Consider the following 27880-nt stretch of genomic DNA (forward strand, 5'->3'; position numbering starts at 1 on the left):
AAAAGTTTAATGTGATACATGCAATACAAAACATTCAACAGCTAATGTCTCTTCATGTCCTGCTAGTTCTCCATGCCCTCAATATTTTGTAAATGAACTGTGCTTATTGTTTATTTTCTAAGATGTCTGGCTCTATCTCTGCTAATTCGTTGCATCTTATTTTTGTTTCTTGATACAGGTCTCTGCAACCACGGCAGACATTGTTGATAGATAGACAGACAGATAGACAGATAGATAGATATTTTATTGATCCCCAAGGGGAAATTCAAGGTCAGTAGCATACAGACATCACACACAACATGCACATAAAGCAGAAAAAGTAATATAAATATAGAAATATAAAACAACACTGAACAATAAACAATAAAGACAGTAGAATAATAAAAAAAAATACTAAATATACTAAATCAAATATCAACATAATGTACTTGAGGGTGAATAAGCTTGAGGATTTTTTTTACAGTGACAGGGCAGGGACTGAGCCTGTGATTCTGTATGCATGGTAAGGTGCTCTATGAGAGTGAGTGTCATGGTGATGGTGCAAATAAGTAAGTCCAACAGTGCAAGAATAAAGTCTAGAGACCAGCATATAAGGACATATATATATATATACCATTGGTTTCCTTAAATTCAACACAAAATACCACAAAAATACTGTGGGAAATTATTGCTGCATGGTCAAAAGTATGGGCACCCCTTCACAACCAGTGTCTTTTATACTGATAAAAACACACTTCTCAGTATTATAATACTATGCATACAGTAGTCCTAATGTTGTGGGTATGTCAGCTCAGGTCGCTTTCCTGACAAATATCAGTTAATTTATAAAGGACAATAGGCTCCAGTTGACTAACATTACAGATCAATGTATTTCTAGGGCATGTTTTCTCCTCGGTTTTGTAAATATTTTAATAAATCAATCTTCTCCAACACATTTTACTGACAAAGAGTGCCAGAGGAAGTAAAATAGCCCTGGAGCATCACCTGGTCAAAATTAAGATAAATAAAAATAAAGGACTGTATATGACTTGTCTTGTCTTTTCCAGGACACTCACTGATGGCGTCAAGGAGATGGATGATGATGATGGATGATGACAAGTTGCCATCAACATGATGTGGCATCAACAATGATAGTGGCTTTATCGCTGTCTTCACAGCCCTTTTTGCAGTGTACTACATCGAGTACCAGGAAGATGCTGCACGCACCCCAGAAGTAGTCCAGAGGCAAGTTATTTGCTGCTGCTGAACTGGGGGAGCCACTGAAGCACATCTTCAACGTGAGTCTCCGACTCGGACGAGTCCCAACGCTGTGGAAGACATCATGTCTTACCCCTGTGCCCCGTCCCTAAGAAGCCACACCCAAGTGAGCTTAATGACTACAAGCCTGTCGCTCTAACATCACACGTGATGAAGATAATGGAGCGACTGGTCTTATGCATACTCAGACCCCAATTATGCCATGCACTCGACCTGCTACAGTTTGAATACCATGAGAAAGTGGGCGTTGATGCCATCACTTATCTCCTACACAGGACACATTCTCACCTAGACAAGCGGAAAAGTGCTGTAAGAATCATGTTCTTTGATTTCTCAAGTGCTCTTAACACCATCCAACCCCTCAGGCTGGGAGACAAGCTCTTGCAGATGGTGTGGACGCTCACCTGGTATCCTGGATTACAGATTACCTGACCGAGCGGCCACAGTTTGTCAGACTGAAGAACTGTCTCTCAGACACTGTGATCAGCAGCACCGGAGCTCCACAGGGCACTGTGCTCTCTCCAGTCCTGTTCACCTTGTACACATCTGACTTCTGCTACAATGCTGAGTCATGCCACATGCAGACGTTTTCGGATGATACTGCAATTGTGGGGTGTGTTAGGGATGGGCAGGAAGATGAATACAGAAGCCTGGTGGAGAACGTTGTGCAGTGGTGCAAACTCAACCACCTCCAACTCAACACTTCGAAGACCAAGGAGATAGTGGTGGATTTCCGCAGGTCTAAGCCCGCTCTGTTACCAGTTTCCATTGATGGGGTCAATGTGGAGGTGGTAAATACCTACAAGTATCTGGGCTTACAACTGGACAATAAACTGGACTGGTCAGCAAATACTGAAGCACTCTACAAGAAAGGGCAGAGCAGGCTGTACTTCCTGAGGAGGCTGCGGTCCTTCAATGTCTGCAGTAAGCTCCTCAGGATTTTTACCAGTCTGTTGTTGCCAGTGTCCTCCTCTATGCTGTGGTATGCTGGGGAGGAAGCACAAAGAAGAAGGATGCTGGGCGACTAGACAGGCTAGTAAGGAAAGCTGGCTCTGTCGTGGGAGCCGAACTGGAGTGCATCATTTCAATATCAGATAAAAGGACCCTGAGCAAACAGATCAACATCTTGACTGTCATCCACTCCACAGCACTATTATATTGTAAAGCATATTATTGTATTATAAAGCAAAATAGCTTGATCAGCTGGAGACTTCGCTCACTGCCATGCACAACTGACAGGCTGAGGAAGTCATTTGTCCCCAGGGCCACTCAGCTGTTCAATGCTTCACTAATATACTAATATAAAGGGAAGAGGAGAGATGGACTTCTCTGCATAGTCTGTCTGCCTCTCCACCCTCTCCATGTTTGCGTACTGACTGTCCACTACTGTTTTACTACTGTTTTACTACTGTCCACAGCCTTATGTTTTACTACTGTTTTCCTACTGTACACAGCCTAATGTTTTACTACTGTTTTCCATACTGTCCACAGCCTAATGTTTTACTACTGTTTTCCATGCTGTCCACAGCCTTATGTTTTACTACTGTTTTCCTACTGTACACAGCCTAATGTTTTACTACTACACTGTTTTCATGCTATTTAGCACACATGACCAGTGGCTTCTGCTACAATACTGAATGGCTGTAACCCTATTACCTCAACCTATTCTTGCACTGATATAGTTTTTATATTACCTTGTCTACATGACTCTCTTATTTGTCCATATTTATTTATGCTGGTCTCTAGACCTTATTCTTGCACTGTTGCACTGTTGGACTACTTTTTGCACCTTCACCATGACACTCATTCTCTTAGAGCACCTTACCATGCACACAGATTTACAGGCCCAGCCCCGGCCCTGTCACTGCAAGCGCCTCATGCTTGATCATCCTTAAGCACACTGTGGATTTTTTAAATTTAATTTATATAGTGTATTGTATTTAGTTTTTTAGTTTTCTTATCTTCTCCTGTCTCTATTGTACATTGGAGTTTTGTTATATGTATATAGTTATATTTACTCTTTTTGCTGTAAGTGCATGTTGTGTGTGATGTCTGTATGCTAGAGACCTTGAATTTCCCATTGGGGATCTATCTATCTATCTATCTATCTATCTATCTATCTATATTCAGTATTTTAATCCATTTTAAAAGTTTGAACGGAAACTAAACGTTATTCTTCAATTACAGATTTCCCGGATGGGAAATGTACAGCCCAACAGGGTGTCAAGAAGACCGGGAGGGTTGTGCGGAAGAAGGCGCCCCCAATAAACCCCCATGTGAATCATTTCATCCGCCTCCTACTAGATTTTGAATGGAAGACTAACTGAATGCTCCCCTACATCTATTGGTATCTGCCTAAAATTACCTCTTGTTTTAATTGAGCATGTTTGTCTTTTTGAATTTTGCTGTTGAGTTGCTCAATAAATGCATTTTTATTAAAACTTATCAGATCTGTTCATTTTGATTTCCCTTTTTCACTTGTTTAATTATTTATCAATATTGTTATCCATTATAATAGGTGTTGATTGTTAGTAAATAGATTTAGTAATAAAATATAAAGAATAAATGTTGTAATAAGAAGTATTGATTATTAAATAATAATAATTGAAGTAAGCTACATAGCCTAATCTAGTAATACATAAATTACAGTAAACGGCAGTAATCTGTAGTTACAGCAGAGATAGTTGGGAAGGATCTTTGGTTACAATAATACATAAATTACAGTAAACTATAATAATGTATAGTTACAGTAATACATAAATTACAGTAATAAATTACAGTAAACTACACTATATTACAGTACTGTGGTGTATGCGAAGAATACAGTAAAGTTCTGGTGCTACGTACCGTACTGTAATTTTACAAGGCAGTTTTTTTTTTAACAGTGAACTGACGGCGCATAAACATAGAATATCAGATCATCTGACCGCCATCACCAGTATTGCCACAGCAATACTACCTTTCATTGTAGTATTGCCTGCATGTATGTGTGCGTGTCTGAGTGTAGGTGTCGTTTCTTGGTGTTTTATGCCCTCAATGTTGCTGCCTGGAAGGCATTACGGCTCCCGCACACAGTCGCGTGCGTTGCAGTGCTGGAGACGCACTTTACATGGGCTTACGTCATCCGTTGCCGGACTGAATTGTGGGTCCGTTGTGTCGCCTTGCTCCCGTCACTTGCGTTGAGCTTCAGTTGAGTGTTTAGCTGTTGCTGCACCGACGGACGGCACCGGCCAATCAAATTACGGTTATACTTAAGTCATTTGCATAGCTACCGTCGGGAACACCCACTGGCATGCGTTGACGGAACGCAACTGTGTGCAGGAGCCATTAAACGTCCCACATACTCGACGCACCCGACCAGTAGCGCGACAATGTGACGTCACAGAAGCGCCGTAACCATTTATACTCGCGCGTGGTGGTCGCAACACTAGTTGCAATATTCTCCTGAACAGAGGTGTCGCTGTTGTGAAAAGACTAACATTAACTACTTACACAGCAGAAGAAGCTGCAGTAAGAAACACCAGTAGCTAGCCTCTGTGATGGTACTTCAGACTTTGGTTGCTACTATTCACAACTACCATCATCATTATCATGTAGTTTCCAAGGTGTGTGCACAGGTAGATAGATAGATAGATAGATAGATAGATGGATATATAGATAGGTACTTTAGTCATCCCGAGGGAAATTTTAATAATTTAAACAGTTTAGTTAGCTAGCTAGCTAGCTAGCAGCTGGCTGAGTTTGTGTAATTTCCTGAAGTGGAAAGAGATTTTGTTCAGGCCTTAATAGATATCCTTTGTTTGAAAATAAATCGTTTCTATTCTTTCCTCTTAATTCCATGTGTTGAAACTCTCACTGGTAACTTTGTTAACTTATCCAGCAAACTATTAAAAATTCACGACTGTAACAAAACACTGCAACTCGCTTGCCCTCGAACTAGTCCATCTTCCTGTTTCCGCCTTGTCGCGCTCGTCTGAAAAAAAATGAGTGGTGCGCTACCTCGCGCTACACGGCCAAAACCCTGGCGCGCCAGAGAGATCTACGTCATTTTGACGTCACATTGTCGCGCTACCGGTCGGGTGCGTCAGGTATGTAGAAGCCTTTAGGGTTAGGGATGGGTTAAGGTTAAGGTTAGGATTAGGGTTGGGGTTAGGTATAGGATTAGGTGCCTTTAAATCAGCGGTGGCATCGCTGCCTGGAAGACAACGTTGGGGGCATAAAAAAACATCGAGCATAGTTGTCTTTCTGCAACTGCTATTCAAACACAAAGTTACACAATTGTTACATTTTTAGCATGTGCCGTGTTCTGAAATAAGCAGCAATAATGATCAAAAATCTTGTTTCTATTTTTTGTACCTTGTTTATATTTTAATTTCCTCTTTTACTCTCACAACAAACAAAAAACATTCATGTGATCTCACCAGGGTAAATAGCAAATATTAACCATATATGATGTCATTGGTAATTGAGTAATTAAGAAGAAATACTTATATAAGAAATACTTGTTCTTACTTATACTTTCTTACTTATATAAGAAATACTTGTTCTTACCCTATTTCCTCCCTTAAAATCCATATATTAGCTGGTCTTAACATGAACTAACCTATAGTGCACATTTGTGAAAGTGAATTTATTCAGTTAAATCTGTATGTACCTACTTGTCCTGGCACATTTGTTTGAAGTCTACTTTCTTGGCTGGCTGTCAAATTACTGCTCAGATGTATTATATTATAGATCAAGTCTGTACGCTTTTACTGTCACTTACTGTCAACATTCTTGTGCATTTAATGTCATGTAGGCTATGTGACTTGTTTTTTTTTATTCTGTTAACAATACATTGTTTTACGCCTGAAACTTCAGTCATGTTCACGATCACTTAGCACATCTGAAAAGCGTACGCAGGTTTTATTTTATGCGTATGTTTTTCTCTGAATTACACACATGACCACTTTAGAAATTATCTAAGATCAAATGAAGGATGGTTTCTACACAGTATGCTTTATACAGTAAATGAGGCCCCTGGTTTGTGTGCTAATGTAACATGTGCCAGTTTAACAACTATCCATTGAAATGTAAAATTAATCTACTGGAATTTATAAATGGGAACCCAGCCCAAATTGCCAAGGGCAAGTCTGGAAATCAGCATTACATACCGCATATTTATGCAACTTTCAAGATCTGTGCAAGCACCTTGAATGATTATACTAAACCATATACCATGGCAACTTATCTCCATCTTTTGGCCCGTGAGGACCTTATCTGAACCACCTACATTCTACAAGGCCCTTTTTAGTTTGTAGAGATTTGAAGATGAACTGCCCCACTGTTTGGATAAGTTGGCTTTAAATTACACAATCCAGCCACAATCTTTTTCTTCTGTGGTCAAACTATGATCAGGATACATATTATTAAGAAATTGTTAATTATTCACATGGATTCATATAAGTAATTACTGCATTTGTATACTGCAGCATAACAATCAATTAATCAACCAAGGTTTACTTCTTCAGAACTCGTTAACCTACCGTCAGTCATTTAGATTAAATGTCAATAATTTGACATAGGATAAGAGAAGCATGCTTATACATTTTTATTGTATAGAAGTTGTACAAAAAAATGAATAAAGGCAGTGCTAAAAAACCACTAACATATGGCACACTAGGTATATACAGTTTGGCAGAATACAAAAAAAAACACAGACACTAAAGCTGGTCATGCCATAGGTTGAAACACTGTCGCTCATGGCGGAAACACAAAGGCTTATCACAGGTGCTGCAACCTAATGGAGTCTTCAAATGACAAAGCACACACCTCCGCCGACCTTGGGTACTATCAGGAGTAAAGTACACAGGCATGTGTGAGACACCTCTGATGGTACAAGCATTTGGATAATTATCAGAATGGAATAGTGGGGCTCTTTGTGCAGCTGTATTAGGGGTCCCAGCTGCTCGGAGTTCGAGCACAAGCGTTTCACGAAACTTCTTCTGTGTCATCACCCGCTCTCCTTTAGCACTGGCCAACTCTTTGTGAAGGATGAAAGCGTTCACAACGGCGATGTCCACAAAGTGATAAAAGAAAGATCTGTACCACCGTTTAGTTCTGTGGAGGACGTTGTAATAGCTTATCAGGGCATCAGAGTGGTCCACGGCACCCATGTTCCTGTAAGGACAAAAAAAAGATAATGATGGAAATGTTCATTGCAATAGAAATGATACACTTAGGCCAAAAGTTATTAATGCTACTCTCCTGCCCCCCCAGTTGATTTATCCATTTTCTTTATTAATCAGGCAGTTGTTTTATTTGTAAAATGTCAGAGTAGATGATGACCTGAAGTAGAGAATTTTGAAGCCTTTCCTCTTTACTGCAATATACCAAACTACTTCTACAATTTCGAGCTATGGCCGAGGGGTTTAGAGAGGGGTTTGCGGCGACACAGAGGGATCTGCGGGGGTGCGCTGTATGGCAAGCCGATTGAGCATTTATTCAGATATCTTGATATCAGGCATAATTGTCATGTACATGCAAGCGAGCCATTTCTGTGTGAACTAGTTAACTAGTGACAGCCAAAATGCCCACTAGTTAACTGGTAAGGCCCAAATTCTCTCTAGTTAACTAGTTCATGTTTCATGTCTTACTGGTTAACTAATAATGCTCAGCATGTTCACTAGTTAACTAGTGGACATTGAAATGTGCAAAAGTTAACTAGTTTAAAGACTTCTATATTTTACTAGTCAACTAGTAAGGTACAACAATGTTTACTAGCTGACTACTGAATGTCAAATTCCCACTTGTTAACTTCTATGTAATTTGGCCAGCCGCTTGAGCATTTATTCTGATATCTTGATATCAGGCCAACATGCAAGCCATTTTTGTCAACTAGTTAACTAGTGAGCCATGTTTGTGCACACTAGTTAACTAGTGGCAGCATAAATGCCCACTAGTTAACTAGTGAACACATTTTAGCTTCACTAGTTAACTAGTGAGAGCCAGAAATGTCCACTATTAACTAGTAAAGGCCAAAATGCATACCAGTTAGCTAATAGGCTTCTGGGTCTTACTAGTTAACTAGTGACAGCCAAAAATGTGCACATGTTTACTAGTGAAGGCAAAACACCTCACTAGTTAACTAGTTGCAGTAGGTCAATGTCACTAGTTAACCATAAATGGCTTACTAGCTAGCTAGGTGATGGCAGTAGGCTCACTAGTTAACTAATTGATGCATCCTTTGTCCAAACTAGTTAACTAGTGAGATAGTAAATGTATACTAGTAATATAATAATAATAAATAATAAGTTTATATTATATAGTGCCTTTCTCAAACCCAAGGTCGCTTTACATAGTAGGAAGGCAGGGAAACACAATAACAAACAAACAAACAATACAACAGAGACAAAGGCAGGAAAACACACAAAGGCAAACTAGCAGTAAACTAGTTCAAGACAAAATTTACACTAGTCAACTAGTGGCGCAGAATTCAAATTAGGAAGCGGAGAATTCTGGAAATAGAGGCTTTCTATTGGCTCCCTATGTCCAAATAGAACATGACAACCAATCACAGTGCAGAATTTCACGAAATCCCACCCACAACTAGTTAACTAGTGGAACAATTTAAGTCTCACTAGTTTGCATGTGTGGCAGTGAAGCAGCTCACTAGTTAACTAGTGCCTGAAACGGCTATTATGCAAATTCTAATGAGAGGGTGGGTAGAAGACTCCTATTGGGTATTATGTAATGCTCAATCGGCTTGCCATAGCGCCGTCGATTCAACGCAGAAGCATAAAACAGGCTTTATATGGCTCTTCACAATGCTAGTAGAACGCTCCATTGACTTGAAGGGAATTTCCCAACGTTCTTTTTGCAAGTAGCAGTATAATGAAGCGGGACAATGTATACAACGCCAGTCATTAAAGGAAATTAAGTCCCTTCAGGAATAAACAAGCCTCCTCCGCTAGTGTGTCGGGCTCCTGTTCGCCCTGTTGGGACCTATTTTCTGATAATGACTGGCGTTCTATACATTATCCCTTACATAATAGTTGACAACTAATCACTTAATTGATTACTTGTTGCAACCCTAATTCATACCCAAGTCAAATTTTTATTTTGTGGATCTCTATTTGACTGAAAATGACAAGACAAAACTTGTGCTGGAAATAAACACAGACAAACAAACTACTACTTTTGCACACAAACATACTAATACTTTTGTGTCTTCTTGGTCAATTATTAGTTCACTGTCGGTTGACTGTACAATTCAAAACAGTAATATTATTAAAAAAAACAAGAGTACAAACTTGTTGTAATCCAGGATGGCTGGTGGAACAGCAATGCTGTTCATGGCCCACTGTCCTTCTACATCCTTCATATTCCTCTGAATGGTGTCCTCTCCGTGGGCCTTATGAATTGTTGAGCACATCAGGACATCTCTTGTGTCTTTCCACTGGACAAACACGATGGGTCCTTCCCTGATCCAACGGATGCAGCCCCGGGGAGACTTCTTGTCCAGCTGCCCTGATTTAAGTCTGAGGGGTCCAAGCTGGTTGGAGCGAATTGTCCCACATGCCCGAATTCTCTTTTCCAGCAAGTCAAGAAACAGGGTCCGACTGGTATAGAAATTGTCTACATACAGTTTGTAACCAGTTCCCAGCACCTTTGGTGTGACGAGATCCATTACTGTGTCATAGCCAAGTCCCTTTCCTGTCCGATGATGGTTTTTCCCCTCAAACACAGTGAAGTCCCAGGTATATCCATTGCTCGAATCTGCCAAGACGAAAAACTTAAAGCCCCACTTCCTCCGTTTGTTTTTCATGTACTGCTTCAGTCCAGTCCGGGCCTTGGACTTTACCAATCTTTCATCTACAGCAATATTCTGTCGGGGATGGTAGCAGGCTTTGCAACTCTGTCGTACCTCCTCATACATGGGTTTAATTTTGCAAAGACGGTCATAATCTGCTGTGCCTTTTTTCTTATTGTTAGCAGCATCATCTTTGGGGTCGCTCAATTGAATTGAGCCTGCGATGTCGCTAAATTTCTTACATGACATGACCGTACTAGGGAATGAAAAAGTATACAGTTCAGACATTTTCCAGTAATCTGACATAGAGGTCACTTTAAAGAAGCCACTGTAGATTAGCATGCTCAAATACGAGTACAAATCCTTTAACGTTATTTTCTTCCATTTTGTGTGGTTCTCTTGTCCATATTTGTTTGTATTAATGACAATGGTCTGTAAAATGGAGTTTGACAAGAAACACTGAAAGAGGTCTAATACAGTGTATGACACTCCATTCAAGAGCTGGGCACCAGGTGTGCGGGCAGGTCTGAATGATGGTGGCTCAGGTGCAATGTCCTCCTCGTCTGTGCCGTTCCATGCCTCCACGGGTGAGCTTGTCGTAGTCTCCTCAATGCCTTTGCTCCCTGTTCCCCTCTTTGGTCTCCTTGCTGGTGGCTCAGGCTCTGAGTCCGACTCCTCATCTGCAGACTCCAAATCAGAGTCTTCAGATTCAGACTCCCTAAAATGTACGCATTAAAAGGTCAGTATTATTCACACACACACACTCACCCACCCCTACTCAATCAACACACAAACACCTCTCTTACACACACACACACACAATCAACACACAAACACCTCTCTTACACACACACACACACTCACCCACCCCTACTCAATCAACACACAAACACCTCTCTTACACACACACACACACACACACACACACACTCACCCACCCCTACTCGGCACGCACGCACATGCGCACACACACACAAACTACATAGTGGGGTGGCTTAGTGCACATATTCACCAATACTGTTAGCAGGCGGATAAACCATCACATTTGACATGAGGCTTCTTTAGGACAATCTAATGTTTAAATATGTAAATGAAGCAATATCTGTGTAAAAATATGGTAATTTGCATATAATTTCAGCAACAGAAATATGAATATTGAATATATAGAAATGTCACCTATTACTGACAGGTCCCGTATTTCCAACCTCTTACATGTATGTGTCACTTAATATTCATTTTTATTATACGGCTCTTCACAATGCTAGTAGAACGCTCCATTGACTTGAATGGGATTTCCCAACGTTCTATGGTAAATTATTTTCATGTAATTACCGCTGCAAACATATAATTACCGCTGTCAATGGCAACAGGTTTTGTGCTGCTGATTTAAGTTTTTCATATCACTCCGCAAGTAGTCCACTTCTTGCATTGGAACTTCATTCAAAAGTGAAAGCAGACGGTTGATCAGTGTTCTAAAGAATGTTTGATTCAAGTTCAGCGTGTGTTTGTTTCTCAGCAAAAGCCACAACGAAACGGTAACAAATAAAAGTGGATTTTCGTTTTGGCAAGTAGCCGTATAATAAGCGAGATAATGTATAGAACGCCGGTCATTATTGGGAAAATAAGTCCCTTCAGGGCGGAACAAGACCACTCCGCTGCGTGTTGGGGTCCGGTTCGCCCTGTTGGGACTTATTTTCCCAATAATGACTGGCGTTCTATACATTATCCCTTACCTATACAAACCAAGACGGCAGATTCCTAAAGAAACGCAAGCACCCACACCATAAGTAGGGATGTAACGATTACCGGTATAATGGTAAACCGCGATAAAAATGTTGACGATAACAATTACCGTTTTCATTTCAAACATCATGATCATCACTGTTGATTACCGCGGTGTGGAAACCGTGTGTTTAATCCCTCCCAGCTTCATCCGAGCCTGCTTTTGACATACAGTAGGCCTGGTACAATGGAACAAAACTGGTAGCCTACTGATTCTGTAGTCTAATTGATGGTTCTAACTACGATTCGGATTAGGCTACACCTGATTTTAAAAGGCGGAACTTTTTCACCGCAAAATGTGCACTGTATCATGTAGCCACTCTGCGTCTTTTTATGTTCACGTCCACATTAAATCCATTCCACTCACGTTATCAGGAGAATACAGTAGCCTAAAGTTTTATTTTGAATGCTTACTTTGGTCTCACTCATTGCATACAAATAACAGAAATAGCAAACTCCAAGTTATGGTAGGGTAAGTTAAGCTATAACCACATAGCCAATTAAACATGAAGAAAAAAGTGAACGGGACACTTTTTGAAACTATTTCAGCTTGTGTAGGCCTATCAGTGCTTTCTGAACATATTGAACACACTTTTAGAAATATCGTGATAATACCGAAAACCGTGATAATGTAACCTCACGGTTAGTGACCAAAATTTTCATACCGTTACATCCCTAACCATAAGTGTATCTAAATTAGCTACGTACCAAAAATTACATTTTACCGTGACTCGAAGAGCTGTAAACAGTGTGGTAAGGCTGCGTGTACAAATCCGCTTGGAGCTCCAGTGGAATTTTGATTTGCGACGAGAATTCTCGGTCTAACCGTTGGTGTGCCGTGAGAAAGGTTGGAAATAGGCACCCACCAGCCTAGCACTGAACTCTGAGCGTGGTAAACAAAATCGGATAGTTCAGGCAGTAAAAGCCCCGGTAAGAACCAAACTAGATTTTGTTCAAATCTACACACCCATGGCTACTGAAAAATGTAAGGTTCATTTATAAAATGTTATTTTGAAGCATTAAAAAACATTGTTGTTTTAGAATTTTCAAACGAAAGGGTTGGTAATTGGTGGTTTTACGAGAGTTGAAAAATATTTGTGTTTTGTTAGATAAAAACATAAGATAAAAAGTCTGGTAAATACATCCATATATGTTATAAAGCCTTGTGATTAGTATATAACTTATACCCATTACTTCACTCATGAAGTATTATGATACTGTCTTGCAAGCCTTTACAACTTGAGGTTTCACTGAGCATTATTAGGCTTCTTAGACCTCTTACAAATGGCAATGAGGTAAACAAAAAAGCTTTATAAACCATTGTAGGTGCAGTCACAACTATTTGTGAATATTTAAAGGCTAATATCAACCATTACAAGGCATTTTGGATACTTACCACATAAAGACTTTACATAAAGTATTCCCCAAAGTTTTCAAGGAATTTGGATATCCCTTTTTATCATTACATATATTAGAAATATATCAGACAACCCCAACCAAAGACTATTCCCACCACTACCCTCCAGAAGGCATTACAGGTCTCTTCGCACCCGAACCAGCAGGTTCAGAGTAAGCTTCTTACCTGCAGCTGTCACCCTACTGAACTCTAGCGCAGCATCCCGGTTACCCCCGAGTGTACATTTGTGCCGTTTTATTTAAAATATTTATACATGTGATGTGTGTCGTCTTTGTAGAAACATGTTATTGTTGCTTCTCGTCTTAAACCGACCCTGGGCCCTTCGTCCTTTAAAATAGTTTTTATCCCCATATATACACACATAAATATTTTCTGATTTAAAGGGATAGGCTATTGAATTTGCCATACAACTTTGTATCTAATATGGCAACAAAATACCTGACTTTATTTAATGTCTGTTTCTAGAATTGTATACAACTTACTGCATTTTATTGCCTCATTAATATTTTGTGCTTTTATCGGTAAAACATTTATTGGCAAAACACAACACAATGTAAATGAACTATAACAAACAATAAAGGACTTATTCACACACAAGCTACTATTTAACTGACTATAAAAATAATAATTATGTGGGAAGTTTAAAAGTTTAGAACCCAGAATTAACCTGCACAAAAGTGCACCAAATTCAACACAATTGACTCAATACACTTGGAGGTCTGCGTCTTTTCTTTAACTAACAGATATTTTAGGATTTCGCCATGGTATCGAGTATCGTGATATTTATGGCAGGTATTGTATCGAACTCATAATTTTGGTATCGTGACAACACTATTTCTACGAATCACGGATGTGTTGACATAAATTACAGCATTGCAGAACTGCATGCCGATGCCATTCAACCCAAATGCCCCAGCAGCAGCACGATCGAAAATCAATCAAAATTCCGATCAAAAGCAGCAATAGCAGAGATAGCACGTGAACTCTTACCTTTATGGTCTACAAGTTACCCTCAGTTACCCATAGTTAGTCCACTGTTATTTCAGTCATGCAATTTTCTCAATATGAGCTAGTTGGAGATAGAGATAGCCTTGCCATATTCTTCTATCACACAAGCCTGACTAAATTCAAAGTTTCACTCCAGAAACACTTTGCTGTAGCCTATGGACCTTGCGCAAAACTTACGACAACAGGCTTTACCCTTACAAACTGTCATGTAATATACAGTTTATAGCATCCATAACAAAAGCATTTGTAGATGAATGATCAACATAGCTGACTCATCTTTAGGGAATAGCAACGTTCTCCTTCAATAACATGATGCACAACTTTATTTTCATACATTAATTTGATTAACAGACTAGACTAGGCAAAATGGCGATCAAGCACACGGAAAATGTTTTATGTTCATTGTATCACATTTTATTTTCAGTTGTCAAAAGTTATGAGGGTAAAACTAGTAATAATCCCCAGTTCAGAAAATCATGCTTACGTTTACGTTCACCCTGCAAAAAAGACGCACAAGTCAGCACTCAGTAAACGTAGCACGTTGCCTATGAAAATGCTTTGCAATAGGATTGTCCAATGGTCAATCTATTGCTTCAATTTGTGTTTTATGTGACTTGCCAATGCTGGGTTCATGCCGTTTTACGCAAGATTAAAATGTTTATCGACTGCGTGGTTTGGTCAATCTATTGTCTTTCAATTGTGTTTAATGTGACGTGCTGAAGCTACATTCGTGCATTGTTCTGCTTCGGTTGAAAATGTTTCTGTGTAATTTGTCAGCTGTGATCAAATGCGTTAAATAAATTCCACTTTTATGTCATAAATATAACATGCCTATGATTCATATACAGTATAGTGTATCTAATCTAGGCCTCTCTTATGTTCAGTCAAATTAGCTTTGCCCACCCGTTTTTTCCTTCTGTGCTCACCCATTTGAATATTTCTATATGGCACTGTTTTAGGTCCCAACGCAGAGCCAAACGTCTTTGTCTACTGCGTTTAAGATCATTGAGTCCTTCATCTGAACTGCTCCCTGCTTCTCTTCAATTTCCCTTCCAAATTACTTTTTATTGTCCGAAGACGCAATCGCAAGAATCCGACATTCTAAGCAGACACATGCACTATAATGCAAAGCAACTTCACTTGCATTTATAGGGCAGGCTACTAAAAATGTGCGCAGCAGCTAACCAAAGTGCAGTCGGTTCTCCCGCCATGGTTTTGAAAATCACACAACAATCCTAAGAACAAACAATCCTAGACCTCCAGTGCCGCAGCATGCGCGATAACCTAATCTTTTCCGGAGTTCCCCTGCCAACTTCTAAAGATGCACCCGACGACCCAGACAAAGCAGTTAAAGAATACAGGAAATGTTCATGCCGTCACCACTCCAGAACCAAATTCCTACCTCCTTATTCTCTATATTCTTCTCAGCCCCTACCCTTTACATCTCATTCACACACCACATTACATACCTATTCCTCCACCCCCCCTTCTCCCTCTCCTATCTAACTGACACCTGCACACACTCTCACACACACACACACAATACCCATTTTATCAAACATTTTCATAACTGCACAATCACAACATGGTACCACTTACATTCCTGACCTGGAACATACGTGGGATTGGATCTCAGGCGAAGAGGCTCAAAATCTTTAATCATTTGGATAGTTTAAAAGCTGACATTTGTCTCCAACAAGAAACTCATCTCTCAGAATCAGACTACACCCGTATCAAATAAGGACAATTTAATCACATTTTCTCAGCTCATTACAATACAAAACAAAAGGGAGTTTGTATTCTGATTAACAAAAGAATCTCATTCATCCATAACACCACCATCACAGACCCAGAAGGACGTTTTGTCATCATAAACATCTCAATTCACAATACCCCTGTAACAATTGCTAATGTTTATGGCCCTAATACAGACAACCCAGTTTTCTTTCAGAACCTCTTCACCTCCATCTCAACTCTATCTGGCTGTCCCATCATAATCATAGGTGACTTCAATACAGTGTTAGACCCCACAATTGACAGATCTGATCACTCTAAAAGCAAACGAATCTGGCAATCCACAAAAACAATAAAACAGTTCATGAGCAATTCTGGCCTTGGTGATTGTTGGCGGCTTCAGCACCCAGACTCCAAATGCTACTATTTTTTCTCTCCGGTCCACCACTCCTATTCCCGTATTGATTATTTTCTAATCAGCAACTCTATAATGAAAAATATCTCTGATTCAACAATTCATCCCATAGTCATTAGCGATCATGCCCCAGTTACAATTAAATGGAACATAACTAACCAGCAGCAACCATCTAGCAAATGGCGTTTTAATACATCCCTCTTACAAGACCCAAATTTCATCAGCTTTGTTGGGAGAGTGGGCATTCTTTCTAGAAGTGAACGACTCCCCTGAATCATCTCCTTCCCTTCTGTGGGAAACAGGAAAAGCAGTACTCAGAGGAAGAATCATCTCATATTCAGTATACAAAAAAAAGAAGGAAAAAGAACAGGAAGTAGAACTCAACAATAAAGTTAAACAGTTAGAAGAAACCAATGCAAGCAACCCAACTGAAGAGGCAAAACTGAAAGAGGCAAAACACAGGCAAAACTTAGGAAACATAAATTCAAACTCAATGAAATACTCAATAAACACACTCAATTTATGATTCACCGTCTAAGGCAGGAAAACTTCCACCATAGCAATAAATCAGGTAAATACTTAGCTAATCAAATTCAACGTAACAAAGAAAAATCAACAATCCCAGTCATAAAGAACTCAGCAGGGAAGCTAACCAGTTCACCTGAAGAAATAAATCATGTTTTTTACCAGTTTTACAATAAACTATATTCTTCAGAAATAAACCCCAATCAGGAATTCATAGACTCTTTCCTAAACAGCATCAAATTACCACAACTCAATGAGACCCAAACTAGATGTACCGCATAGCGGTACAAAATATGACCGCCGCTCAGTCCTGTACATCCGTTCCGCGAAAATAAATCACACTTCAATTTGTCTCCATATTTTACTCCATCCCCCACTCTTGAAACTTTTGTGTATGCTTGTTTGGCATGCCTGAGTGTGTGTGTGTGCGGCTGCACAGAAAGTACCCTACTGGTGCTGAAAAGGTGAATAGATTGTAGAATAGCCAAAGAAGATGTAGAATTGTTATAAAACCTTTAAAATCTCTAAACAATCACAAGTAGGGCAGTTCATCACAGTTCATCCATTGCAACTGGATTGATGAAAGGTCACTTACACCTGTAGGCTACATTGTATTTGGGAAAAGCAAAAGGTATCAGCATAATGTTATTTGTTTTTTTATTTTTTTATGTATTTTTAAACAAAAACATCTCTGTCAGTTCCATGCCGTTTTCAACAGCTATCAAAAACAAAGGTCATTTTTGGATGGATGGATTTTTTGTGAATGTTTCTTCTTCTGCATACGATTTTAGTCATCTTTAGTTCATGTAATACTTTGTCAATGCACAAATTAAGTAACAGTAGTCTGAAACGTTATTGTTAATGCACAAATTAAGTAACAGTAGCCTAGTCTGAAACGAAATGCTGTTTTACATCTAACCAGTGGTGCAAATAACTGACATGTCCAAATGGGCCTTGATGAAATGCGTCGCTAGACTGTTCATACACATTTTAACGGGCCAAAGTTGAAGAGCTTTTGTCCGTTATTGTTAGTGCAAATATAGGCTGATTCATGTTCCCTTGCATTGTTTAACTGAGGTCCATGGCTAGTCTGGCTTTCATCAGACCAAGCTCAATCTTTTAAGAAATCAAAAAATAAATAGCGGGCAGATCAGGCTGGGTTCACCCAGCCTAGTCCATAGGCACCCGATATTGTTTAATTTTCCGATTGAGATATACACGCTCTGGCTATTCTAAATGCAAAAATGCATCAGGGAGTTATGACAAAACGGTAACTAACAAACTAGATCCTAATAGAAAGCTGTTAGCTTCCCTAAGCTACAGGTAGGATTATAAGGTAGGCCTATTGACAACATAAATTGTCAATAGGCTATGCTGGCGACACAAATAAAATCTCCTTTGGAAACCAATGGCTTACGCCTTACAGTATCAAGCGGACTGTCATATCGTGGCGAAAAGTTGTAATAACATTCACGCAGCTCCATGAGTCAAGGAAAGCGCGAATGAAGTAGCCACTTCTAAATGGGACCCACTACACAGTAGCTTAAGGTGTTTTGCTAAAGCAGCCATAATGAAATGAAGGTGTCATTGTTTGGATACTTCACACACACGTGCTTTTTAATTTCACAGACTACAACTACCAAGCTGTAATCAAAGCACATCGATTCCCCTCTCACACCCTGCACGCACTTAAAACAAAATAAACAGGCGTCTCAGTCTCACGCATGTATAGGCAAAACTGTATCAGACCGGTGTAACGTTGGTAAATCTTCCATTGCACAGAATGATTTTGTAGCACGTGCAATAAATGACAGTCGAAAGATACAAACAGTGCTGCTATACATTTGCTTGGTATAACCGCATTTATAGTTTTCTACAAATGCAATAAATCAAATGCCTCCATCACTCAACCAACGCTAACGGTAACATTACCTAGGTCCTTATTGATATTACAAGATTAACGTACCTGCAGTAAAAACCAAGCATGTCCGATAAACATCCTCAGATTTATCTCGGCTTCAAGAAGAAATGGGAATTACACTTCATGTGAACATCGTCCTATCCTTATTAGATGTTCGCTGCGGTAAATTACAGTCCTTGTATGAAGCGTCCATTGTTTTTTCCCAACCCACTTTTAACTTCCAACAAAATTACGTCTCACTGCAACGATGCGCCATCTAGTGGACAAACGACTACTTCTCGCCAATACTGAAAATGCAGCCATGATGATGATGATGAATATTTATTTTGGCTTTCTTTTAATCCTACTGATTTTCATTTTTTACCGGGGGGGGGTGGGGCAAATCACAAATGAGTGATTATGAGCCAGGTTGATGTGGGCCCTTGAGACCAACATACCATAAAAGATTCACAGAGAACTGTGTCTGCCCTACCCTCCTTTCGGGGGGTCCAGTCCAGCGGGGGGGCTGCAGATGAAAACAAAAAATGACGGTTCCATGCTATCCATGTGGGGGTACATGCCCACCAAGTTTTGTGTACCCCGGTCTTTCAGTGTCCCGGGAATCCTTGTTGGTGTACGTCACTAAATGTACACATAAATTATTTTATTGTAAGGCCCCCCATGAACGAAAGTACACAAAACTTGGCATGCATTCAGAGGGTGTCATAATGATCCTACACTTTTAATTTCGTGCAGTTTTGACCTTGTCAGCCAGAGATATTGAGATGAAAACACCTAATTTTTTGCTTTTTAATTTTGAACTAGGTGGCGCTATACATGAAATAAGTGGTAATGGGATGGGTTGACATGCCCCCTTAAGACCAACATACAAAAAAAAGGTGGACCTCCTAGGCCCTACGGTTCTCGAGATATTCACAGAAAACTGTCTCCGGCCACCTACAGGCCAGTTGGTGTATAGTAACATAAATTAATTTATTGTGTGGCCCCCCATGAACGGAATTCCACAAAACTTGGCGTGCATACAGAGGGTGTCATAATGATCCTACACTTCCAATTTCGTGCAGTTTTGACTATGTTAGGTCACAGATACCTTCAATTACACCACCTCATTTTTACTTTTTTGTGTTTAACTAGGTGGCGCTATACATGAAATGAGTGGTTATGGAATGGGTTGACATGGCCCCTTGAGATCAACATACAAAAAAAAAATGGTCCTCCTAAACCCTACGGTTTTCGAGATATTCACAGAAAACTGTGTCTGCCCTACCCTCCTTTCGGGGGGTCCAATTCAGCGGGGGGGCTACAGATCAAAACGAAAAACGATGGTTCCATGCTATCCATGTGGGGTTACATGTCCACCAAGTTTCGTGTACCCCGGTCTTTCAGTGTCCCGGGAATCATTGACGGAAATTTGGGCATGCGAAAAAGAAAAAAAAAAAAAAATGAAAAAAAAAAAAAAAATCTGACTAAACCTATATGACCGCCGCTTCGCTGCGCGGCGGTCATAATAAATAACCTGGAATCACCTATAACTCAACAAGAACTGTTTGATGCCCTGAAACAGATGCCCAATAATAAAGCACCAGGTCCGGATGGCTTCCCTGCTGAGTTCTACAAACAATTTTGGACCATCTTAGCTCCACTTTACACCAAAATGATTAATGAATCAAAACAGAAAGGACGTCTTCCAACTAGTTCCACCACAGCCTCAATTTCACTGCTCCTCAAGCCCAATAAGGACCCAACATTGCCATCCAGCTACCGGCCAATCTCTCTCCTCAATGTGGACAATAAGATAATCGCAAAAATGCTAGCACACAGATTAGCAAAGGTCACCCCATCCATTATCCACCCAGACCAAACAGGCTTCATTAAAGGCAGAATTTCATCCACCACCCGCAGACTGTTTAATATAATGTATCACTCCACAAATGTTCAAGATAATACCATCATAGCAACTCTGGACGCAGAAAAAGAATTTGATAGGGTGAACTGGAATTTCCTGTTTTCCACCTTAGGGAGGTTTGGCTTCGGGGAGTCGTTCATTAACTGGATTAAACTTCTATACACCTCTCCTTCAGCCACAGTAATCACCAATGGACTAGTGTTGTCACGATACCAAAATTATGACTTCGATACGATACCTGCCATAAATATCACGATGCTCGATACTAAAACGATACTACGGCGAAATCCTAAGATATCTGGAGAAGAAAGGACTCATACCTCCTCCAAGTGTATTGAGTCATTTGTGTTGAATTTGGTGCACTTTTGTAGTGTGTAGGTCAATTCTGGGTTCTAAACTTCCTACATAATTATTATTTCAGTCAGTATATGCACAGTATTAGTCAGTAAAATAGTAGGCCTACTTTCTGTGATTAAGTCCTTTATTGTTTGTTACAGTTAATTTACATTGTGTTGTGTTTTGGCAATAAAGTAGCTTTAAATAGCCAAACTAGGCTAGATCAAGGTCAGTGTTAAAATTATTGCATGCAAATCACTGAATGCTATGCAGAGGGGCCTAATCTTTAGGCCATCTGATGTACAGTATAGGCTACCCTAGGCCTTGACGTGTTCAGTGTACAAGTACGACGTTCCAACCACTCAGGTCTTCGTCAGATAGGCCTACACCATTACCTGTTGCTATATATCTGTGTGCATTCCTACATTACGTCTAATTCTTTGATAACATGATTTGCTAGCACGTACTGTAACAATACGCCGCTATTATTATTAGGACTCAACATGCTGCAGTGGTATTATATGCTGTGGGCTTTAATTAGCGCATTTCGGGTAGCCTATCCTACATCTGGGCAATAATTATTGAACAAATTGCAGTCTACATGCCATGACAAATATTACCAGTAGTAGGCTACTGACCGAACATGAAAGATTGTTTACAAGTTATGGTAATGTTATTCTGGCGTGAACATTGCGCTTTCATCACGTTAGCACCCTATGATTACAGCTTGTTATGTCTCGTCAAAATGATTACAGCTCGTTATGTCTCGTCAAAATTCATTGATGAAGGAAGGTTCGCTTTATCCCAGAGAACCATACTCGTTTCACTTAGGCTAGACTAAAACATAAGAGAAGAACTTGGCACTAACCATGTAGTCGTGTTTTCTATAGCATATTCGTTAACCTGTCGTTCTTTGAACTCTTTAAAAATGTTGGGATATGTCTGCGAGGTGTTTAGCCAAGTTCCATGCGTAGCCTACTGCTTTTAAATTGACTTTGTGTACCTTGCCTTAATTCGCGATGTATCCGAAATAGTTGCAGATTTCACTGCCCCTTTTGTTTTATCCACAAGGCCTAGAACAACTGTCGGCAAAGAACTATGTTGAAGTTGGCTGCGCACTCACTCACTCACTCAGAGCTGCCTGCTTGACACGCCCACTTGCCTAGATGCGTGCAAGGAGCAGTGAGAGCAGCAGTTCACACTGACACAGAACGTTATTATTTTAATAAAGTATTGATTCTAAAAACGTCTGAAATCGTATCGTTTTTTGCATCGCGATACCTTTTTAGTATCGATACACCGTGCAACACTATGGACTAACATCACAACACAATGGACTAACATCACAAAGTTTCACTCTTCACCGATATATGCATCACAAAATCAGCCTTTATGCCGTCGACATTCTCTTTCTTCAAGAGCCCACAACATCAGTAAAAGAAACCATCAAACTAATTGACACATTCTCTAAAATTTCTGAATACTCAATCAATTGGAATAAATCTGCAATTCTCCCATTACATCCCAACAGCTGGGATGTGACGGCCAACTCTTCACCTATTCCACTCTGCACTAACTATATCACTTACTTAGGGATAAAAGTCTCCCCCAGGCGGTCAGACTTATTTAACCTAAATTATTCCCCTCTACTCACTTCAATAGATGATGACCTTCAACGCTTCAACGCTGGAATTATCCATCATGGGCAGAATCTCAGTAATCAAAATGACAATACTGCCCAAAATAAACTATTTACTCTCTATGATTCCAACCCAGCCCACCCCACTCTGGTTTAAGTCTCTCGATTCATTAATCACTAAATTCTACTGGAAAGATAAGACCCCAAGGATCAAACTCACCACTCTCCAAAAACCAAAAGCACTGGGAGGACTAGAGGCCCCACACTTCCAGCACTATGCCCTGGCCAATCAGCTCCACTTCATTTACAAATGGCTACACCCCACCCCCTCAGACAACACCTGGTTAGACCTAGAACAAACAATCTGTAAAGAAATTAAAATCTCAGATCTCCCTTTCTGCAGCCAGTCAAGCAAAAAACATCCATCCTTCAAAGCCCCAACAATTTCATCTACTCTGACAGCCTGGTGGAGATTCTACCACATCACTGATTCACCTATAGCACCATCAATTCGCACCCCGATTTGGAATAACCCAGATTTCACCGTCAATAAAAAAACACTTAACTTTCACACATGGATGGGAAAGGGTATCGCTCACCTTCAACACATTCTTCAAGACAATAATCTGGCCTCATTTTCCTGTTTGGTCCAGAAGCACGGCATCGAAAGTACAAAACTACAAAACAGGCTAGGGTAAGGGTGGAGTGCAGGTAGATACCTCATCAGGTGTCTATCTGCATGCCTCACTTATTTTAATGCACACATTACAGAGGAGGCATACATCTTCAGAGGGTAAGTGTGGTGTGCATGAGGAAATCCTGACAGATATTCACCATGCATGCCCACTTCTTTTAATGCTACACACTAGATATAGTCAACCTAGCCATTCACATACATATGTAGGTCAAGAGTGGCGTGTTGGGTGGAGGTCTGGGGGCGAGGTGTGGTTGGTCGTGGTAGTGGGGGATGTGTGCATATGCTGGGGGCCTGGGGGGGATGGGTGGCACGCAGGTCCTCCCCTGTCAGCTCATCGCCATAACTGCCGGGGCTGGGTGGATCTGTGGCCATTAATGGGTGCCCAGGTTGTGAATCAATCAGGCAATCAGTTATTCTTATTATTACACTCATCTTTAACAGAATAATTACAACTCCTCTCCTCTGAAACCCTCCCTCTCTGTGTTCCAGCTTCTCTCCTCCTGGCCCAACAACAAGCCAACCTTACACATATGCACACACGCACACACACACACACACACATCCATCCATCCTCACACACTCACTACCCCTTACCCCCCCACCCACACCCCCATCCCAACACCACCTCATTCACACTCTCAGAGCTACCATCCGTACCCCCCCATCTTGTCATTCCGGTCATCAATTTCATCCCTGATAATCATATCTGTAATCATCCTGGACGCAAATCATCCTTAGCCTTTCTGTTATTAATGTTATGTTGTGTTAAGCCACGTCAATGTGATGTCTTGTTAAGTTACAGTATGTGTTTGTGTAATGTACATCTGTTTGTCTGATGTAGTATTCTTGTGCATGTTAAAAAAAAGAAAAAAAGAAAAAAAAAAATCACAATTGCTGCATCTGATGGCGCACCCATAAGGCCTACGACTGTCACCTTACACGCCCCCTGTTGCACGTCACGTTTTAATTTGCTAGCTGGTCCTGCCTCCAAAATGCCGGATCATGTGAACAGATCAGCAGGCCGGCAAAATTTCACCTCGTTTTCAGACACACGATGCCGCAAAAAAACGTCTCTTCTTCCCGCAAATTTTGCGTGATCTGTGTTTAAAGGCCTTCTGATTGGTTTATTGCACGTTACGCCCAAACCACACCCATGTGTAATGCAGCTACTTCAGACCACCCCATTTTAGATTTGTGTCCGGCACAACAGTCATTTATCCCGCCGTTAAAATAGCAACAGCGCCCAAGATCCGCCCCCAAAGCTACTTGCGTTTGATACTTACGTTTCAGATCGTTAAAATAAAGCCCTCTGCCTAGACTCGCCTTTGAACTTTCGCGATTGGTTACTGATACAAAGGAAGTGTATATATATGGATCACATAACGTGATACAGGAAAAACAGAGCTTTCCAACGGTACTACATATGATATGTTTTGGATCACGGTCACGGTAGTACATACTCGCCACTCCCGACCGGTAGCGCGACAATGTGACGTCACGGGAGCGCCGTAACCATTTATACTCGCGCGTGGTGGTCGCACCGTGGTGGTGAGCTGTCAGTAGCATTGGCCTCAATGATGATACTTCAGATTCGGTTGCTGCAATTCACAACTACTATCATTACCATCTAGTTTCCAAGGTGTGTGCAGCTAGATAGATAGATACTTTATTCAATCCCGAGGGAAATATTAGCTAGCTGGCTGGTGAGAGATGAGTTGGCTGATCTCTGGCTGAGAGATGAGTTTGTGTAATTTCCTAAGGTGGAAAGAGATTTTTTTCAGGTCTTAGCAGATATCCTTTGGTTGAAAATAAATATCTTCGTTACCTTTTGCTGGATTATTGGCATGTCCCTGGGTCCTAGTTCTTTCATCTTAATTCCCTGTGTTACATCTCTCTCTGGTAGCTTCATTAACTTATCCAGCAAACTATTAAAAAATCACGAACTCTCGCTGGTAATTTCTCTCTCTTCTCAAACTGACTATTCAAATATCATGTTTATTTAAGATGTGGGCTAGGCTATATGAAATGCCAGAATGTGGTTGATGCCTGTATAGAGGCACGCATGCTCCCTGATCTTGGCTTCAAGCTCATCCTGCTTGTCGCGAGCATCTGAAAAAAAATCTTCTGTGCACGACCTGCCTGCGCGAGGCTGAAATTTCTCGTGCGACAGAGGAAATGGCGCAATTTTGACGTCACATTTTTGCGCTACCGGTCGGGAGTGGCAGGTATGTAACAGGCTTTAGAATGCTAACTTTTGGTGAATTCAGGAGAAATATACAGGCATGAGTAAACACAATGTAATGAAATAAACACTTATTCAAGTTAGCCCAAAAACTCAAAATTGACCAGTGCATGAAAAAATTATGTTTTCACCTGCCATGTCTCACCTTAAGCCATATTCTGTTATTCCTGCTCTATATATGCTGTACCAAAATGTAGTTTATTATCAAAGTGAAATGGTTAGTGGCATAAGTCAGTGACAACTTAAAGGAACCGTATGTAGGATTTTGGCCAAAACTGGTACTACAATCACTTTCAAAATACTGTAGAGCGGTGTACACCGCATATGTGGTAACTAGAGCAGAGCTGGCAACCCAGATGCCGAAACACTACTGACTTTGTGATTACTAGATAGGTGGAGGGTGGTGGATCAGGCTAAAACACAAATATGTAAACATCAACATCAGTTGAGGGCTGCAACTTCACTTTTTTAAATGACGATATCCTGGCCGGACTACTGTTGTCAGTGATATAAGTATTTGAAATTAGCATGATTTCCTAATGTCTAGTGACAAATCAGGGCCATTTTATGATTAATTGAATTACATTTCTTACATACGGTTCCTTTAATTGACGTTTTGTTTACGTGTTGAATGGAAGTCAATGGGAGCCGTAAATCGGTAAATTCTTTCACACAAACTCTCGTCACAGACGTATGTCACTCACTGCCCATTTAGAGGTGCAAACAATCAGATTTTTGGTTATTTACCAATCGGTTAACTTCAATTTTACTTTGGATAGACAACAGCAATACATCATAGGAGTGATTAACGTCAAAAAATCTAGACTGTACAATTATGGATCAACCCTCGTATACCATTCAAACGTTTTTGGATAAGTTATGTAGATGATAGTCAATTTAGAATATCATAGCCTACTGCTCGCGTAAACAAGGCCAAGGTATCCACCCTACATAAATGGGAGGCATTAATATGCAGGGGCAAAGATCTCATACCTCTTGTGTGATGAGTTGAGTCATTCTATGAAATACATGTTGCTGTTGAGTGCTTTTTTTTCCCTCTTTCTCTGTAAATATCTGTTTTTGTCATTTTGCATTTTTAATCTCTTCTTTTTAACACGATTAGGTGTATGCTTTTATATATCATGTATCATTTTATTAGTTAATGTAACCGTATTGCCCCCCGCCCCGTGAACACGCATGGATGGCTATAAAAACTGTGCCTTCATTTTACAACTAAACACGAGAAAATACTTTTAAAACCCTTGAGCCAGCTCCTTACTGTGTTCTCAATGGCAATGCAGCTGTTTGCACCTCCAACAGCATGGCGTACCTGGTTACCTCCCCAAAACGCCCACAAATACCCGTATGTTTGTGTGAAAGAATAGCGGTGACCAAAATGTATTTCTCCGGATAGCGAGACGACGGTTACGTGACTCATGGACAAGGGGAATGCAAGCATTCTGTTATTATTGCTGTATATAGCCGATGTTGTACGAAAACGTAGTTGATTATCAAAGTTATGGTTGCTGGCATAAGTCAGCGGCGTTAGTTTGAGGACATAATTGACGTTTTGTTTACATGTGTTGAATGGAAGTCAATGGGAGCCGTAAATCGGTAAATGGCGGTGACCAAAGAATATTTCTCCGCATCACGTGCAACTGGTCCCATCACTTATCCACCGTCCAATATAAAACAACTACCATATACCGCGGACTATGTGAGCTGAAAGCACACTATCATAAGACATTTCGCACACGAAATCAGAACTACCCAAGTAATGTGGTAGTTAACGGTTACGAGATATAATACCCACAACTCAAAGTCCCCTTCTTCTTCTAGGTTTTCCTCTGCCGCTGCTGAGACTACGCTTTCTGCCATGCTTTCTGCAACCGCGTTGTTTTCTTCATTGCTTTCTCTCGGCAAGCACTCTCCGGCTGCTTCTTTCAACGGGTCTTCAGTGTTCTTGGTTCTTTTCGGCATTTCTAAAACGAGACCATGCAAGATATCGGGTTGTCTCAGTGCGCCCTGTGCTGGCTGCTGCACAGTCGACTATCGCGCGCTGGTTACGGAACCACTCGGTGTTGCCAGATCTCGCGACTGGCGAGAGAAACAAGCAACCTATGAAGTGACTCTTACATCAGAGAATGTCTCGGGCTCTGTTTTAAACGTGGTCCACAAGTGGCACTGCAGATCCAGTACAAATTCAGTGG

At 40.5% G+C, this 27880-nt stretch overlaps 1 protein-coding gene across 1 annotated transcript; it reads right to left on the reverse strand.

The window, feature by feature from the left end:
- Positions 1–6823: 6823 nt before the first annotated feature.
- On the reverse strand, positions 6824–27800 carry LOC121684748 (piggyBac transposable element-derived protein 4-like). Its single transcript, XM_042064819.1, has 3 exons — positions 27484–27800; positions 9549–10766; positions 6824–7416 (listed from the first exon to the last, which is right to left on the reverse strand). The coding sequence occupies exons 1-3, from the start codon at positions 27648–27650 to the stop codon at positions 6960–6962; spliced, it is 1842 nt and encodes a 613-aa protein (XP_041920753.1). The 5' UTR covers positions 27651–27800; the 3' UTR covers positions 6824–6959.
- Positions 27801–27880: the final 80 nt, after the last annotated feature.

The sequence above is a fragment of the Alosa sapidissima genome, chromosome 16 (genome assembly GCF_018492685.1).
Source record: "Alosa sapidissima isolate fAloSap1 chromosome 16, fAloSap1.pri, whole genome shotgun sequence".
Taxonomy (NCBI): domain Eukaryota; kingdom Metazoa; phylum Chordata; class Actinopteri; order Clupeiformes; family Clupeidae; genus Alosa; species Alosa sapidissima.